This window comes from Cryptomeria japonica, chromosome 5 (assembly GCF_030272615.1).
Source record: "Cryptomeria japonica chromosome 5, Sugi_1.0, whole genome shotgun sequence".
NCBI classification, from domain to species: Eukaryota; Viridiplantae; Streptophyta; class Pinopsida; order Cupressales; family Cupressaceae; genus Cryptomeria; species Cryptomeria japonica.
Window position 1 is genome coordinate 169,752,651 of NC_081409.1, and position 19,017 is coordinate 169,771,667.

The following is a 19,017-nucleotide window of genomic DNA, read 5'->3' on the forward strand; positions in this document are numbered from 1 at the left end:
TGTTATGTGATTTACAAAGGTAGCATTACAAATTTTTCTCTCTCTTCTAGCAATTATTCTAACCAAGCCTAGTTTATTTATGTAGACTATTTTTAGAGAATGGTTTTCCTTTAAGTAGGACACACTTTTCTAAAAAAATAATGTAAATTAATTTTAACACTGTGTGCTTGGCTAAGTTGTTAAGTCTTTTTTTTTTGTTAAATTCTATTTCAGATTTTGTAGATTGTGTTTCATATTCCTCTAACTATTCTTGATTTAGAATAATAGAAAATGTTAATTATATTTCATCTAGTTTGAGACTACATAGAACTCATTAATTTATTAACCTATTATCATTATTTTTTAGGATCATAAGGTATAGAACATGATATATGGTTTGTATAATAATTAAGAGTGTTCTTTCTTAGATGAGACTTTTATCCATTCAATTTTTGGTCACCTTACTTTTATCTTTTATCTTTTTCATGAGATTGAATCCTTCTAAGAAAACATATCATAAATCAATTTACTATAAAACTTTCAATATTCATTAACTGGGATGTAAGAAATCTAAAGGAAAAGAGAAGAGTACTACATCTTGTGAACCCTTTGACTAAGTTTGACTTGAATTTCATAGATATTTTAACAAAAACTAAAAATAAATAAGGAAGTTATAAAACTAATATGTTTGGTATAGCCAAAGCTAGCACCATTTTTATATCAAATTAATATTCTATAACCACTAAATTATGATTATCTAGAAAAATAAAGAAAATATTGCTTCTATGCCTATTATACCTATCTCTATCCACACTAAAGTGGTATTTCTCCCCATCTCTATCTCTCTTCTTTTGTTTATATTTGTATTTCTCTAAACATAGCTTTCCATGGACACTTGCCATCTTTAAATTGTTGTCATGAAATGATTGATCATAAGTTATCCCCTATCTAATCATCCCTCCTTCCATCTTTCTCTTTCCCTTTTTCCCTCCTCCCTCCTTATATCCCCCCTTCTCACACTCTTTATCCTTCCTTATGTCTTTATCTCTTCTATCTCTCTATTCCTGTATCTGTATCTCTCAAGTTCCCTACATCTCTCTCACACTATTATTTATCTCTCTTTGACTTTCTATCTTCATCTTTTACTCAATCTCTCTCTCTCTCTCTCTCTCTCTCTCTCTCTCTCTCTCTCTCTCTCTCTCTCTCACACACACACACACACACACACACACACACACACACACACACACACATGTTATTCTCCTTATCACCATTTTTCCCTCCCCCTCTCTCTCCATCTCTTTCCCACCTTTTATTCTCCTTATCACCATTTTCCCCTCCCTCCTCTCTCTCCTCTCTCCATCTATATGTCTCTATAAGTAAATGTTAGTTTTTTTAATATTTAATATACGTTGGAATGGAATTATCTAAATGGTTTAGATGCAAGACAAATTTCCTCCTCTTAAATTAATTGTTCCACACATCTCCACATGGATATACTCATAGCCTTTCAAACTATGAATTCCATATACTAAGGGCTTTTGTCATCCTCTTTTAGGTAAGAAGACACAAAGATGTGAAGTGTGCACTACTTGAAGTGCAATAAAATGGTCTAACACATTATGAATGCTTGTTTAATTGATGTAACTCGGTGCATAAACTCAATTGTCTCTATATAACTTCCCCATAAACTCAATTACTCTTTATATAAGATAGAAAAGAGAGAAATGCAAAAGGATAAAGAGAGGGAGAGGGGAATAGAGAAATATCATGTAGAGATAGCTAATGAGAGATGTACAAAGAGAGGGAGTATTTTTATATATAATAATTATTTATTTATATTTTTTGTACATTCTAAGGATGTCACATTCATAGAAAAAGTTAGTGTAAGTGGACAAACAGAAAAGATCATTTGCTTAATGACCTGTAAATTGACCTCATGTATTGCATGAATGTATGTAGGACCAAGAAAGCAATTTACAAGTTGGCATACTCAGTATACACCAATATACAATTGCTAGTAACTAAACAAACTAGTATCATTACAATGATATGAGAATAGCCAATACTATTTGCTAAAGTAGGTAAGATAGTAATAAAAATGTGCACCAAAGGGGGCCTCCAAGAATTCCCTTGTGATATTTGAAATGAGGTTCCCTTTTCTCAAGTAAGATGCCTGATTCAAGTTTGTACATGAATTCACTAGTCTGTTATTAAATAATTTGCATAGACAAAAATCATGATGGTAATTACGTTGACAAGTGTCTACAGTGGCAGCAACTCCTATAGGAGATTAGCAAGAATTCGTGAATGAAAAACAAAATAGAAGGATAAGAATCAAAGTTGAAAATGTAGTTTCAAAGTTCCTAATCCACCAACTTTCCTTCCTTATTTGATTTTAATTTCGCTTTATTTAACAACTTAGCCCCTATCGAAAATAGCAAAGAAAAGACTATTAAAAAGAAATTGTGATAAAAAATAATGTAATAATTTTTAAATGAAATAATAGATAAATAAAATAATTTCTTAAATAATAATATCAATATTTTTTATATAACATTTTCTAAATATAAAAATATACTAGTTTATTTTTTAACGGTAGCATCTTTTAGTGATAAACGCATAATAATAAAGATAAACACTTTTGGTTTCTGTGAATGATTTCCGAGAAGCAGAAAATGAACTAAAATGCACCGACATTATCTTATCCAATTTTAACTCTTCGAAAGTCACAGATTGGACCGTTATATGCAAATTTCAACGCCGGTTTATAAGTCGTGGCGCTTGCAGATTGGATTCTCGATTCGAGCCAAATTATCTGCTGTTGCTTTGGGTTTATACAAACTTTAAATCATTCCTCTTCCGCTGCCACACGCTAAGGAAAGAATGAAATAACAGCGAGAAAAAGAGATGGAAGTGCCGTAGTGAGACTCCTCGCAAGATTCGATAACTCAGGTTTCATTTTCCCCAAATTTAGATGGCTTTGCTATTATTATTTTATTATAAGCCAGCTTCTCGTTTCAAGTGTACATAATTGCAGGAAAATTTTGACATTCTATAAAGAAAAAGCCCACGGGAAGAACACGTGCACTTCCTATAATGTCAGTCGAGAAAAACATAATCTATCTGCACTTTACAGTAGCATGCATTATCATGTCGGAGATGCAATTTCCATGAAAATGCCTTGAAAACGACTGCCATACATTTACTCGACCTTTTAAAACGCTTACATCCCGCCATTCCTAATAAATCATTCACGCCTTCACGTCCACGAATCTATCTATAAACTGTGCCTTCCCGGAAGCAAGCAGCACAGATCCCCTTCATCCATCTCCCCGCATTTCCTCTCCTGTTGCCACGTTACTTTTCTACGGCTCGATCTGCATTGGTTTCTTTTAAGCCTTTAGTAGATAGACACGTGTCTTGATATAGCTCCAAGAGAAGCGAGTGGTTTATCCAGATCTCTGCATCACATCGCCTTCCTTATAAATTGAGAGCGGAGCATTCGTTTTGTTCATCAATCTAATCGGTCTATTTCTTAATCTTTTGTATTTGTCTGCAAAACAAGAGTCAATTTTTTTTTTTTGAAACATCTGCTTTGTCTTTATTTGAGTGTTGAGGAAGATGGGTGCTATGGCTCTTATAGAAAGTTCGATGGAGTCAGCAACTATTCACCGGCCCAAGAAACTTAAGCAATTTCAGGTTTCCCATTTTCTCTTGTTTTCTCATTATACGTTAGATGTCATGAAGCAAATAAAGTGGCATGTTGATTAACCATTGATGTTATGCTATTGCAGATGGTTGAGTTAAGAGTTCGTATGGACTGCGAGGGGTGCGAAAGAAAAGTGAGGAACTCGCTAGAAAATATGAAAGGTGGGATGGTGGGATTCATATATAAACACATTTCATTAAAATCTGTTACGTGTATGGGAGTGAGTATTAACGTGGGTTGATTGCAGGCGTGAAATCGTTGGAAGTGGATCGAAAGCAATTCAAAGTGACAGTAACGGGTTACGTGGAGGCGAACAAGGTGTTGAAGAGGGTGAGAAGAAAGACGGGGAAAAAAGCAGAGATGTGGCCATACAAGCCTTACAATCTGGTTTACTATCCATATGCTGCTCAGGTCTACGATAAAAAAGCTCCTGCTGGTTATGTAAGGAACGTGGAACCCACCTTCCCCAATCCGCAGAGAAGTGATCAGGAGCAATACACCTCTGCCTTCAGCGACGACAATCCAAACGCTTGTTCAATTATGTAGACTCCATGCTCTGCTTTCTTCAAATCAATCCAAACACACGTTCTATGTATATGCCGTGTGTTTTGTATACTATTACGGTTCAAATTCAATTCATTGTTTTCAATCCGCTGCGCTGTTGTGCTCTACCATAACAGGGGAGACAAACAGTACTGTGTGGATGGTGTCCGATTAGAAAGAAGGTTAATTTTTTGAAAATAATTGAGATGGGTTTGTTTCTTGCGGAGAAGCTAAGTTAAGAAACGGACAAATAGTGAGTAGAAAAGAGAGATGGAAGTGGGAGTGACTCCAGGCAAGTGTGGTAAAGCCCAATGGCTTTTACTGCGGTAGAGTTTGCTGTTGTATATGCAAGATGTAAAGCTGTGAAAATTTGTAGATTTCAGACAATTTTATCTAAAACATTTCTTAACTCTGCAATAGTGGGAAAAGTTATGTTTGTTAATAATAGATTCTGTTAAAACTGTGTAATCAAAGAATGTAAACACTTTCCTCTTAAGAATAGAAGGATTTGCCATTGTATACGCAAGACGTGAAGTTGTGACAAGAGATTCTGTTCGTTTTGGAAAGATTCTGTTACAGATTGTGTAAAGATACAAATCACGATGTTTTCATTATAAGAAAATAAAAACACTTTTTTTTGTCGAGTGGGGCCCTCTACATGTCAGATAATGTTTTTATGGAAGGCTTAGGTTGGGGTTTCCTGGAGGGGACTTTCTAAAAAATAGAGTTAGAGCTGCTGAGCTTTTTAGGAATATTTTAATGGTGGTGGTCTTATGAATTTTGTATTGTACTTCAGCTTAAAAATTTAAACTCCTAAATTTAAGGATGTTGATAGTGTCATCTTAAGTTTAAACTTTTAAAATTAAGCAAGTTGGTTGTAAAAAAACTTAGTTTTCTCTCTAAAATTCAAATGATTGACAAGTGGCATAAAATATTACTAAGCTGTTGGGGCAATTTCTAGTACTACTCCATTTTCACAAGCTTAAAATTACATGTCTAAAAGGTAGGGGCTCCTATTTTTTAGGAAAAGATTCTAAATAATCCCGTAGCAGAAAAATATTTTCTTCATGGGACCGCCTCTTCTTTAAAAATAGAGCTTAAGCCCCCTCCATGAGACCTCTGCCTTATATAGACAAACAAATTAAGTGCTTCCACATCCTCTATTCGAAGTCTTCCAATAAAGTGTTATGTTTTATTACTTAAAATGTTATTTGCAATTATTTATTAAGAAAAGTTTAAAGGTTTATGTATGGTTTTATAATAAAAAGTGTTGTTTAGATATTTATGATTTGTTTTGGTTAAATATAAATAATTGTAAACAAAGTTGGTTTATAATATAATATTTTAAAAAACTTTTTAAGTAAATTTATTTATGTGGCATGATTTCTATCATTTATGTTGGTTATTTTCAATTTTTTATTTGAATGCGTTTGTCAATATGGAGTAAAATTGCTAAGTTTAATTAGGTCCCAAAAATATGATTATAAAGCATAGTTTATTTCTTGTGGGAATAAATTTGTGATGAGTATAATTGTGATTTATTTATTAATATTGTAAATAAAGATAGAAATATTAATTATTCTAATTACTCATTTCTTCTTTGTTGGGTATATGAAGCGCAATGGTCACATGATTGTTTGTCTTCCCCAGACTCTTCATTTCATATCTAATATGTTTATATATATGGCTGTGTGTAGCCCATACATAATGTATGTGTATTGGATATTTGGTTAATAAGATAATTCCCTGCGTTTCTGGTGGACGTAGCCACTTAGTGGTGAACTATGTTAAACCTTGTGTTGTGTGTTTTCTTTTCTGCTGTTTTGTTTTCGATTCTATGCTCATTTTAATCTTTACATTCTTTGCATGTATTTTTCATTTCCTTTTCATGTATTGATGTGTGGAATTAGATAATAAGGTCCTTAGGATGTCACTTTTTTCCATATACTTGGCCAAGTCATTTGTTGAATGATACGAAAGATGGGAAAGTCATGTCTTTTTGTTTGTAAGATCTAAGATTGTAATTTGAAGATGCAAATGTGAATAGATGAAAATTACACAATATAAAAATGGGTAGAAATAAAAACTTTCGATACAACTTGCAAGATTTGCAAAATTGCTTGAGAATTCCAAAGTTCTTCATGGTGAAAAGTTCACCTAGTCTTTCTATTCAAAACAAAAATTTGGCATGCAATTTGCAAGAGTTTGAAAATTTTCTAAGAAAATTTGAAGTTTTGCATGTTGAATTGTTTTCCTAGTCATGCTATGAGAAATCAATACTTGGGATACAATTTGCAAAAGTTGTAAAGTTGATTGGAAACTTCATAATTCTATATGACAGAAAATTCTTCTAGACTTACTATCAAAAATCAAATTTTGGGATGCAATTCGCAAGAGTGATAAAATATATCAAAAACTCTAAAGTTTAGAATAGTGAAAAGTCTAAATAATCATGTTGTCAAAAAAATGAAACTTGAAAGGAACGAAGAAAATGTTATGTAATGTTCTGGACCTGTACGGTGTAGATCAACTCTACTGTGGAAGGGGACACTCGTGCGGTGACTGGGTCGACGTACGGTGGGAGAGGGAGACCGTACTGTAGGGGATGGAGAGAACGACGTATGGTGGAGTGAGGGGAGGCGTACGGTATAATAGTCGTAAGGTGATGTCAAGTGGTCGTATGATGGAGCCCAAAGGGTCATACGGTGGTGAGGAGGGTGTACGGTGTGGCCACAAGAGGCTGTACGGTGGTGAGGGAGGTGTACGGTGGGGCCAAAGACGGTTGTACAATGGTGAGAAGGGGAGGGGTGGTAGTACGGTGCATGGTTGTGAAGATGCAGAGGTACGGTGAGCTTCAGCGGTTGTGTGGTGGCCTTCCAGATTAATGGATTCTGAATATTAGGAGTCCTCCTTACGCATGTAAACCAGATTAACAAAGATGCAGAGAAAGTAAACAATGATAAAATTCAAGATTTGCTAGATCTGGAACGAGTACAATGATAGAATAGGGTGAGAGGGGAACCTCACCAAAACTGTAAATACCAAATAGAGAGGGTCTTTCACCTCCGAAATGGCGGATAACAAAAATCCAACAGGAATTCACACAATAGAGAAAAGATACCAAAAATTCGCATACCTACAACAATGACTAACATGGCCATATATATAGGCTCCGGGAAACTTCCCGAAGGGTTACAAACGGGCCGACACGACCAACCAAAACTTGTCTAATCTAATTAAATAAAAGGGCCAGGAAGATTTGTTATTAAATTTGGGGCCTTACAACAAAATAACTAGATTTATTATTTAATTATATCAGGGACATCACAGTCCTCCCAGGCCAAAAATTGCTTGCCCTCAAGCAATTGCAGACTTGGATGTTCAAGAATTTGCTCGCCTTCCCAGGTGGCATCCTCGATGGGTAGATTCTTCCAGCGTATAAGGAACTCTTTGACTGTGCGTGTTCTCAACCTCTTTCTCGGACATTGACGATCTATGCCAGCTCCAGAATTAGTTTCCCTTCTTCGTTGATGGGTGGCAGATCCATGGACACTGTGACGCGCTGCCCGACGACCTTCTTCAAACATGATATGTGAAAAAAATTGTGAATCTGACTCCCCTCTGGAAGCTCCAATTTGTAGGCAACTTCACCCACTCTTCGAACCACCCTGTAGGGTCCATAGAAACGCGGCTTCAACTTCTCCTTACCACTTGTCTTCAAGGAGGATTGTTTGTATGGTTGAAGTCGGAGGTAAACCAGATCACCAACCTCAAAATTCTTCTCAATCCAGTGTTGGTCCGCATACATCTTTTGTTGGTTCTGAGCCCTCTATAGGTTGTCTTTGAGAGACGTCAGGATGTCTAAACTCTCTTGAAGCCAATCTTTGGCCATCAATGCACAACTGTCTCCCAATGCCAGGTCAACAAATGAAGATGATTCATAACCGTATAGTGCTTTGAAAGGTGGCATGCCTATCGACATGTGATAGCCGGTGTTGTAACAATGTTCACCCAAATGTAACCAGTGAAACCAAGCCTTCTATTGTGCTGAGACGTAGTTCCTGAGATAACCCTCCAGCCATTTCTTCACAATCTCAGTCTGTCCGTCTATCTGCGGATGGTAGCTTGTGTTGGGAAACAACTCGGTTTCGGCCAACCGAAATAACTCCATCTAGAAGGTACTCAGAAAATGGCTATCCCTGTCACTGACTATGTTTCGTGGTAAACCATGTAGGTGGAACACCTCACGGAAGAACAACTCGACTACTTGGATTGCTCGATATCCTATTGGGATGGCAAAAAAATGTGCATACTTGGTCAATCGATTAGCTATGACAAAAATGCAATCCTTTCCTTGCACTATGGGGAACGTCTCGTAATGAAATCCATCGAGATGTTGTCCCATTTCTAGTCAGGAATTGGTAGAGGTTGCAACAGTCTGGCGGGTAGGTTATGCTCAAATTTGTTCTGCTGACAAGTGGAGCATTCCCGTACATACTGCAGGACGTCATCCTTAAGCCCCTTCCACGAAAACCTTTCACGGATCTGTCTGTAGGTTTTCAAGTATCCCGGATGTCCAACCAAGGGAGAGTCGTGCAATTCCTTCAGAACCTTTTCCTTCATCTTGGATTCGGGTACCAGATAAATTCTGTCCTTGTAATAAATGATGTCGTCAACCACCTTGTATCGGTCATCCTGCACTTGACCATCCATCAGTTCACAGGAAAAAGTATTCTTAGAGTATTCAACCAATAGGTATTCCTTCCAGTCCACCGAAATATGAAATAAAGAACATATGGCAGGCCTTCTTGACAGGGTATCAGTGACCACGTTATTCTTTCCCTTCACATATTCAATGTCAAAATCAAATGCTTGGACTTTTCTCACCCATTTCTGTTGTCGTTCATTCAGATCCCTCTGCTCCAAGAAGTATCGCAAGCTGTTGTGGTCCATTCGCACAACAAACTTTTCTCCGATGAGGTATTGTCGAAACTTTGTTAGTGCGTGTATGATGGTGAGCATCTCCTTGTCGTAGATGGAATATAACCGCTCAACTCTGGAGAGCTTCCGGCTCTCAAATGCAATGGGGTGATGATCTTGCATCAACACCGCTCCAATGCCTTCACCCGAGGCATCACACTCGAGGATGAAAGGGCGAGTGAAGTCTAGTAGTGCCATAACCGGACACGTACTCATAACTTCTTTTAATTTGTCAAAGGTCTATTGCATCTGCACATTGTAATGGAAGGATCCTTTCTTTGTCAAATCTGTCAGTGGTGCCCCAAGCTGTGAAAATCCTTTCACAAACCTTCTATAATAACTGCACAAACCAAAAAATCCGCGCAGCTTTGAGAGAGTCTTGGGTGGAGGCCAATCCAAAATGGCCTGAATCTTCTCCTGGTGAACTTGTACCCCCTGGGCATTGATGACGCGACCCAAGTACAAGACCTCGGTCATTCCAAATTCACATTTGGATCTTTCGGCATATAGTGATTGTGATTCCATAATCCCCAATACTTCATCCAGATGCCCCATATGTTCCTTCCAGGTCTTGTTGTAGATGAGTATGTCATCGAAGAATACCAATAGGAACTTATGTAGTTGCTTGTTGAATATGTGCTTCATGCAAGACTAAAAAGTGGTCAGAGCACTGGTTAATCCAAACGGCATGACCAAGAACTCATAGTGTCCGTAATGGCAATGAAAGGCCATCTTTTCCACATCTTGCTCCCTCATTTGGATCTGATGGTAGCCGGAATGGAGATCAATCTTGGAGAAATAGATTGCGCCATGTAGTTCATCCAATAGCTCATCGATCCTAGGAATGGGGTACCTATTTTTTATAGTCTTCTTGTTTAGTGCACGATAATCGACACACATTCTGAGAGTCCCATCCTTCTTCTTCACCATTACCACTAAGAATGCAAAGGGGCTAGAACTGGGTTGGATCCATCCCTTATTGAGGAGTTCCTAGATCGTTTTCTCTATCTCATCTTTGAACTTCTTCGGGTGGCGATAGGGTGTGGTGATAACCGGTTTTGCTCCCTCCTCTAATGCAATGGTGTGCTCAAACCCTCAGTGTGGGGGTATACCAGGTGGACTATCAGCGAAGACCAAACTATGCTCATCCAAAACCGACTGAAGTTTCCCATCTTGATAGTACGTCGGTTGCCCTTTCACAAGTTTTGTTGAGATCAAGGAATGTGTTTCCCAAACTACTTCATCATGTCTGAAGATGGCTTCCATCCTTTTGGCAGAAATCTCCCTCGGGCCGCCATTCGACATTCCCCTGAGAACTACCTTCCTACCATCCACCTTGAATGAGAACTCCATCCTTTTGAAGCTCTGTGTGTATTGGTCGAGGGTCTCCATCCATTGAATGCCCAATATGACATCCGTGTCATCCAGATCGACAACAAAGAAATCATCGGTCACCATGTAATTTCCCATGATGATACTCAGTTGCAGACCTAGGTGAGTGCATGATAGGAGATTGCCTCCTACCACCTTGACATCGAACCCTTCATGTTCCTTCGGTCGATTCTTCCCTTGGGGTTTCACTTTCTTCATGTTCCTCTTCTCCATCGGACATCACTTCAATATAGTGAATCTTTCCTTTGCCCAAACATCGGTGTCCTGGTTCCCATGGTTCCTTGTAGGTGAAACACAACTTCTTCCTTCTGAGTTCCTGTCTTGTGGCTTCACCTAGCGATGACCCCTTCGGATAGGGTTTATTATCCTTTTCCCTTGGAATGAAAGGTGGTTTGGTATGTGCAAAAATTATGGAAGAGGAAGATCTTGCCATGTTATGGGCCTTTTTTATTGCTTCCATGAGTGTGATGTGGTTGAACCCTTTCACCCAACCTTTCAGTGGTTCCATCAATCCGTCTATGAATAAGACCACCAATCTTCACTCTAAGATGTCAGTCACCAACATGGATAGTCTCTAGAATTCTATGATGTAATTGTCCATAGATCCCGACTGCTTTAGTTGCGCCAACTCCTTGAAATTGAGTTCTGGATCCTTCCCGTCAAATCGATCTATGAGCTTCTCTATAAATTTGACATAGGAATTTATTTGGTCATGGCCAAGAGTGATCATTCCATGATGCCACCATTCATGCGCGACCCCTTCCAGGTGGAGTGCTGCAAACTTGTTAGCTTCATCTTCAGGCATCGGGTTAAGTTGGAAGTAAGTATCTCCTTTTTGAACCCAAGCACGTGTTGAGGTCGCTCCGGCCCCATCAAAGGATGACAGGTTGATCTGACCGACCTTCCACTTGATGTCATTATTATAGTGTCCATAATGGCCCTTACTTCTGCCGCCTGAGTATTTCATCCAGAGCTCCACATAATCCTTGAAGGATATGTCCCCCTCGAGATTTGCATCCCTCCAATCTTGACTCAGCTATGCTTGCATCTCCTGAAAGGTGGGTTCTTGCTCTCCCTGTGGTGCTTCTGATTTTTGAGGAGAAGTCGGCATCAGTAGCCATGAATGCGAGTGTTGGATGTTTGACCTTCCCGTGACCGAATCATCGCCCTATCCATTCTGTTCTCCATTCATTTTTCCCAAGGCCAATTGTCGTAAGGTTTCCTCCATGATCTGTTGTCACTACTCTCCTCTGGTTAGGGTGTCGTGGAGCTAAGCTTGGCTTTTGGTTAGCTCCTTTAATAGTGCCATGACTTCTCTTGTAGGATCTTGTGGTTCCCCTATTCGATCGGCTGAAAGGTACCTCCTCGTGTACACTTGCATCCATGACACGACAGGCTGGAAAGATCACAAGCTCTAATACCACTATAATGTTTCGGACCTGTACAATGCAGATCAACTATACGGTGGAAGGGGACACCCGTGCGGTGACTAGATGGATGTACGGTGGGAGAGGGAGATCGTACGGTAGGGGATGGAGAGAACGACGTACAGTGTAAATGTCGTACGGTGGAGTGAGGGGAGGCGTACGGTATAATAACCATACGGTGATGTCAAGCGCTCGTACGGTGGAGCCCAAAGGTTCATACGGTGGTGAGGAGGGTGTACGGTGTGGCCACAGGAGGCCATATGGTGGTGAGGGAGGTGTACGGTGGGGCCAAAGATGGCTATACGGTGGTGAGAAGGGGAGGGGTGGTAGTACGGTGTGTGGTTGTGAAGATGCAGAGGTATGGTGAGCTTCAACAGTTGTGTGGTGGCCTTCCGGAGTAATGGATTTTGAATATTAGGAGTCCTCCTTATGCATGTAAACCAGATTAACAGAGATGCAGAGAAAGTGAACAATGATAAAATTCAAGATTTGCCAGATCCAAAACGAGTACAATGATAGAATTGTGTGAGAGGGGAACCTCACCGAAACTGTAAATACCAAATAGGGAGGGTCTTTCACCTCCGAAATGGTGGATAACAGAACTCCAACAGGAATTCACACAATAGAGAAAAGATACCAAAAATTCGCATACCTACAACAATGACTAGCACGGCCATATATATGGGCTTCGGGAAACTTCCCGAAGGGTTACAAATGGGCCGACACGACCAACCAAAACTTGCCTAATCTAATTAAATAAAAGGGCTCGAAAGATTTGTTATTAAATTTGGGGACTTACAACAAAATAACTAGATATATTATTTAATTATATTGGGGACATCACATGTTAGGAGGTTATGAATCAATTTGCAAGAGTTGCAAAGTTTATCACGAAAATTTCACATTTTTGTCAAATTTTGTTATTTGAGTTTTGTCCTAGTGAATTTGACTATATTTGAGTATGTCACTATGTCGCCATAATTAGTGAATTGGCATTGCATGACTTGAGTGTCATTTTGTTGTGTCATAATAACTTGTGTGTGTATGTGTGCAAAGTGGCATGTTGATGTCATATTTGTATTACAATTTTTGTTTGTTTGTTAACGTCTTGGACATAAGCTTGAGAGATTGGATATTTACTTCAAAATGAACAAATTTCAACACATATTTAATATTTTTAACTAACTCCTTTCTTAGTGTAAATTGACGAAAAAAAAAAGATCTATGACAAACAAATTTACTTTAGAAATTTTATCCATGATGTATGAAGAGTTAAAATGGTATATATAAACAAAAAAATATAATCTAAAATTCAAACTTGCAATTCTATAAACAACAAAAGCTTTTCTTTCTTAATAGGTGACGATGGAGACTGAGAAGGGGAGCACTAGGATTTCAGGAGGAGGGCAGATTGCACGAGATGCAGAGGAAGGCGGCGGTGATGCAGATGGGAATATTGGAGATGATGGCCATGGTGTGTGGATCCCCCTGGTCGATGACTGGGCCCTCTTTTGGGCAGTCATGCTTCTGGGGCACTTGGTTTTGCCTCGTCCTGCTTGGTGCCCTAGTCTGGGTCAGTTGGAGGCCGTCTCCTATGCCACATGTGTGTTTGTGAGGGATATTGGCCCTCATCCCGATTGTTCTCTTGGCTTGACCTAGTCTTTGGGCCCCCTTTGCGGCTCCCATGGTGGTTGCGATTTGAGGTTAGCCGCAATGCCCCTGTTTGTGGGTTCCCTCCATGCCTTACGCGAGGGAGTGTTTGTTGCTTGCGGCGTGTGTTGTGATCCGGAAGGGGCTTCTCAATGGTGGGTTTGGTGTGAGGTGCGGTGGTGCGTTGTGGGGTGGCAGTCCCTCTATCTTGTTCCTTCCCTTTCCTCCCGCTTTGCTATTTGGGAGTTGCCTATGCACCCATTGCTAAGTGTTTCTTAGGTGGGTTGCAGTTGATTTGCGTCTTCCTGGACTTGTCTTATGGGATGCCTGTTGGGGGAGGGCTACATAAGTTCCTTTGCTCCTCTCTGCTACTGGTGCTTAGGGATGAGCCCTTTCTTTTTGTTTTGTGTCATGTCTCTGACTGCTATTATTAGGAAGCTTCTCTTCTCCTCGGTTCCCTTTCTCGTGGGCTGTGGTAGGGAGTTGGTTTTTGTTTTGACTATGCTTGTTGGTCCTGTGGTGCCTTATAGAGATTTGGTGTTCTTTGTGTCTTCTAGAAAGTGGGATTTTGGATTTTGGAAGGAGGATGTGGGTGTTTGGACTATCTTCTCTATGTTTGGTTCAGAGGTGTTTTTCCCTCTTCTTATGCGGAGGGACCTAGTTAGGTTTTTGGATTTTAGGTGCTTTTGGTGGGGCCTGTGCTACTGATTTGCTTCCTACAAGAAAAGATGGTTTACTTGGTGGAGTTGGTGTTTGGCTTACTTTAGTAGGTTAGAAGTGGTGGTGTGTTCAGGGCTGGTTACCCTGTGGGTGCCTAACCAGAGAGGGCTCCGTTCCCTTCCTACTTGTCATAATGGTGAATGCTGATCACTTCCAAGGTCTGCCATCTTCTGTTCGGGCTGGCGTTTTTTCTCTTGCTGCCCCTTTTTCTCCTATGACACGTTTTGTGGATTGGGGCTATTGTTCTACTGTTAGGATAAGGTTGTGGAATGCCTTTCAAAATCCATCTGTTGTTTTTTGCTCCCTTTGCTTCTTTTCTTCCAGTTTAAGGGGTATTTTCTGGATGGTTTGGGGTTTTGTCTTAAACCCCTTTGTCCTGGTTTGATGTTTTTAGTGTGATGGGAACTTTGGTTCCACCAGTTTGAGGATTCAATCAAAATCCTCATTTCAAAAAAGGGCTTGTCTATTTTTGGTTTTGGTTTTTGGTGGGCTCATTGCTTGTGAGTTTCCCCTTGTGTATTTGTTGGCGGTTATGTATTGGTAACGAGCCTATCCTGTCTTTTATCTAATCAAAAATCTATAAACAATAAAATTTATCTCATTCAACTTAAAAGAATATAAGGAAATATGACTTACAAATCTAACTTAAATAAACTCTATTCCATAAATATTCAATAACTTATTTAATATATATTATTTAATTAAAAAAATTATTATCAACAAAAACATCTTTATAATAATAATAATTTTTTTCTTTTCCAAAATATCCACTCAATAGATATGTTTGTTACAAAATATTAATGATCTCGATAATAATTCAATCATGAATATTCCCGATACGTAGTTCTCCATCAATCATTCTTATATGTTTAAAATAGAAATCAGTAGACATTAGCTTTGCACATACAATAAATCATGAAAATAATTATTCAAGTGAATTCGAACCATTAAATCTAATTTTTAAAACATTCTCGAACTGTGGGATATCATCTTTATATTAAATAAATATGTTTTTCCCCATTTACCAAAATTTAAATTCAATCGGACCTGAACAAATTTAAAATTTCGCTAATGAAGGTGGAAATGGGGACTCATCCTCTCAGCGAAGATTCCTAATCCAAGTCTACGGACGAATTTACTCTACTCAAATATAGACACGGAAACGCATGATAATAAAGATAAACAACTGAAGGACACGTGTGCTCTCTGTGAGTGTTCTTCCAGAAGAATAAATTGAATTAAAATGCACCGACACTATCTTATCTTATAAAATAGGAATCATTCGCAACTCACGATTGGTTGAAACTTCTGCAAATTTCAACGTGGGTTTACATGTCGTGGCGCGTGTGGATTAGTTCCTCAAATCGAGCCATATTACCTGTGCTACCTGTAATTTGACTTTGGGTTTACTTACAGCTTCACTCATTTCTTGTCCTGCCGCCACGTACAGAAACGGACAAAGTAACAGTGAACAAGGGAGGTGAAAACGGAGTAATTAACAGTGCCAAAGTGCGATTTTTTTTAAGGTGGGCTACACCACAAATTTAGATGAAATAAGCAAGCATGTGAAGTGTGAACAATATATAATTGTTTTCAGTCTATTTAACCATTATGAATGTGGGAGGTGAAAATGGGGGCTCGGTCTCTTTAGCAAGCCAGTTTCTCGGTATCCTTAAAAACGAAAGTTCACGAGAAGAACACGTGCATTTCCTATGAATGTCGGTTGAGAAAACGATAATCTAGCTGCACATTACAGTTGGATTGTTACATTTTCTATATCATCTTTGTTGCGTTGAAAACGACCGCTATCCATTTACTCGACCTGTAGAAACGTTACGTCCTGCCATTCCTCATAAACCAATCATTTATGTGTTCAACTCTTCGAGTCTATCTAAACTTATTTTTATGTAGGCCACCAATAACTATGCTCTCGATAAGAAAGCTCCCGCCGGTTATGTAAGGAATGTGGACCCCACCTTCTCCAATCCGCAGAGAACTGATGAAATATACACCTCTGTCTTCAGCGACGACAATCCAAACGCTTGTTCAATTATGTAGACTTTGATGCTCTGCTCTCTTCTGTTAAATTATTTACAGAACACGAATTGTATAGTATGACTGCTCCAATTCAATTCAAGACTGTGTTCCTGCTGTACCATAACAGATGAGGCAACTGTTAACGTAAGGATGATGTAAATACACTGCACAGTTATAGAAAATGTGATTTTTTAAAATTAAGTGGGATGGGTCTGTTTTTCGCGAAAAAGCTAAAAAGCGGGAGAAGTAAAAATGGACAAGAAAGATGGCAGTGGCAAGCGACTGGCGAGCTTTGAAAAGTCCGATTTATTTCTATGGGTTAGAGGGTCAGTTTAGTAGGATTTGCTATTGTATAGGCAACATGTAAAGTTGTGAACAAAGATGGTGTTGTTACTTTTGGAAAGATTTTGTAAAGAATTAAAAAGACACGATGTTTTCTTTAAAAAAAAAAAAAAAACACATTTTCTTTTGAATGAGATCCATGACCATTTTCTATTTTTATGTATGTTATTGCCATGCATTATAATATATCCAAATACCATTGAAAGCTTACATGGACATCTTCTTAGAGGATGATAGATAATATTATTCAATTCTAGTTGATTTTAAGTATTAGTTGTAGTGATATCTATGAAGGAAGTGGAGCATGATGGTGTCTGTTATAAGTTGAAAGAACACTTTTCCAATCTTAGATATTAGGAGAGAAAGTGAAGCATCTTAACATTTATTGGTGGGTCTAATGTGAATTATTTATTGGAGATGGATGTCATTCGTAGTAGGTTTGTACATATGGGGTAGTCACGAGTCAAAGATGTTAACCATTATTGGTTTATTATTCTCAAAGGATGCTCTTTGTGTTGGGCATGGGTTTTTGCCTGGAACCAAAATTTTGGTAATTCATTGCTTTGGAAAATTTTCTTTCCTAATGTTATGTAAATTGAAGAGGTAGTAGTTTTATGTTTTACATGCAAATATATAGATGTTGCTAGAATGCTATTTGATTGAAGAGAGAAGTGTGTTGTATATATACTATTACATTGAAGATTAATGTATACTTGAATTTCTATTTAATGATAGAATTTCTTACACTTTTTTTTCATATATATTTAACAACCATTATTTTATAATTTGTCGATATACATTTTCACACAATCTCACAATAATAAATACTTTTCACACAATCTCATAATAATAAATACAATATTATATTAAAAAACTCAGATTCACATACTATTTGAAGAAACCTTTTCATATAAACCTTGATTTAACACCAAAATTTAGTGCTTGGCTTTTCTAGTAGGCTCAAAGTGATGTGTATATAAGAAAATGGACAATCACTTTTTATAAGGGGATCCACATGAAGAACATGTGTACTTTCTTAAGAAAGAGGTATTTCAGTTGCACTTCAAGGTAAGACTGTTACACTAATATATTTATATCGGAGAAGCAATTGCCATGAAAATGTGGTGAAAATGACCGCCCTACATTTATTCCTGAGACAACTAATCTTTACACAAACTATAACGGTTGCCTCATTCCTCCTCCCTTGGAAAATGCAATCAACACATATTCTTGAGAACTTGTGCTCTTGAAAGAGAGGTCACAAGTTCAAATCCCACAAGGGGGTAGGGTATGTATGCCTCGCTTGTAGTGCAGTTAGGCACCTCCCGCAAGGAGTACTAGGTAGTCCCATATGGCTCTAACCCATCTGTAGACCCATACACAAATGACTGGCATCGTGGAATATAAAAGCCCCTTTCCTTTCCTTTTGAAGTCCGCCCATTTCTTCTCCTACTGCCACGTAATTCTTGTGCGACTTGATCCAATTTGTTTTTGGCCTTGCCTTTAGTAGTTAGACACTTGTATTCATTGAGCCCCAATAAAAGAGATTTATTTATCCAGAAAGGAACATCACAACACCTTTCTTAGTTCATAGAGGAGAGTTTAAAAAAGTTTATTTTGGTACATCTATTTAACTGCTTGGTTTTTATTTGTGCAACTTTCAAGATGGGTGCAAAAACTATTTTTTTCCAAACATAGCAATGTAAATTTATAACTAAAAATATTTGTAAAATATGTCAATCTTATTGGTTAAAATTTTTCACTTCTTACAAACGAGAAAATGTACCTTGGTGTGCAAATGGGTAGGCCAAAGAAGTCTGGAAGGTCAATCATAAAATATTTGGTCTATTTTTTGCATACATTCGTGTAGTATTTTAGGTCAATTTGTAGAACATTTGAATCAAGAAGATAATTACACTCCATTACAAACAAGGTTATGTTATGTTTGCAATAGGGAGAGATGGAGAGAGAATGAGAGATAGGGACAAAAAGAGGGAAGAAGAGAGATAGAGGGGGTAATGAGATAGAGATAAGGGATAGTGACATAGAGGAAGATAGAAATGGATATGGAGATGGAGATGAAAAAGGAGATTTGTAAAGGCGGGAGAGGGAGAGATAAAGAGATACAGGAGAGAGGGACAAATAGACGGGGAAGAGATAAATGTAAAGAGGGATAAAATGAGACAAGGGGAGATAGAAAGGTAAACATAGATATAGGAAGTGATATATAGAGAG

At 38.2% G+C, this 19,017-nt stretch overlaps 1 protein-coding gene across 1 annotated transcript; it reads left to right on the top strand.

Moving 5' to 3' along the window:
• Positions 1–3,666: 3,666 nt before the first annotated feature.
• LOC131041154 (heavy metal-associated isoprenylated plant protein 23-like) lies at positions 3,667–4,237 on the top strand. The gene is made up of 3 exons (XM_057974139.2): positions 3,667–3,681; positions 3,777–3,852; positions 3,939–4,237. The coding sequence occupies exons 2-3, from the start codon at positions 3,777–3,779 to the stop codon at positions 4,235–4,237; spliced, it is 375 nt and encodes a 124-aa protein (XP_057830122.2). The 5' UTR covers positions 3,667–3,681.
• Positions 4,238–19,017: the final 14,780 nt, after the last annotated feature.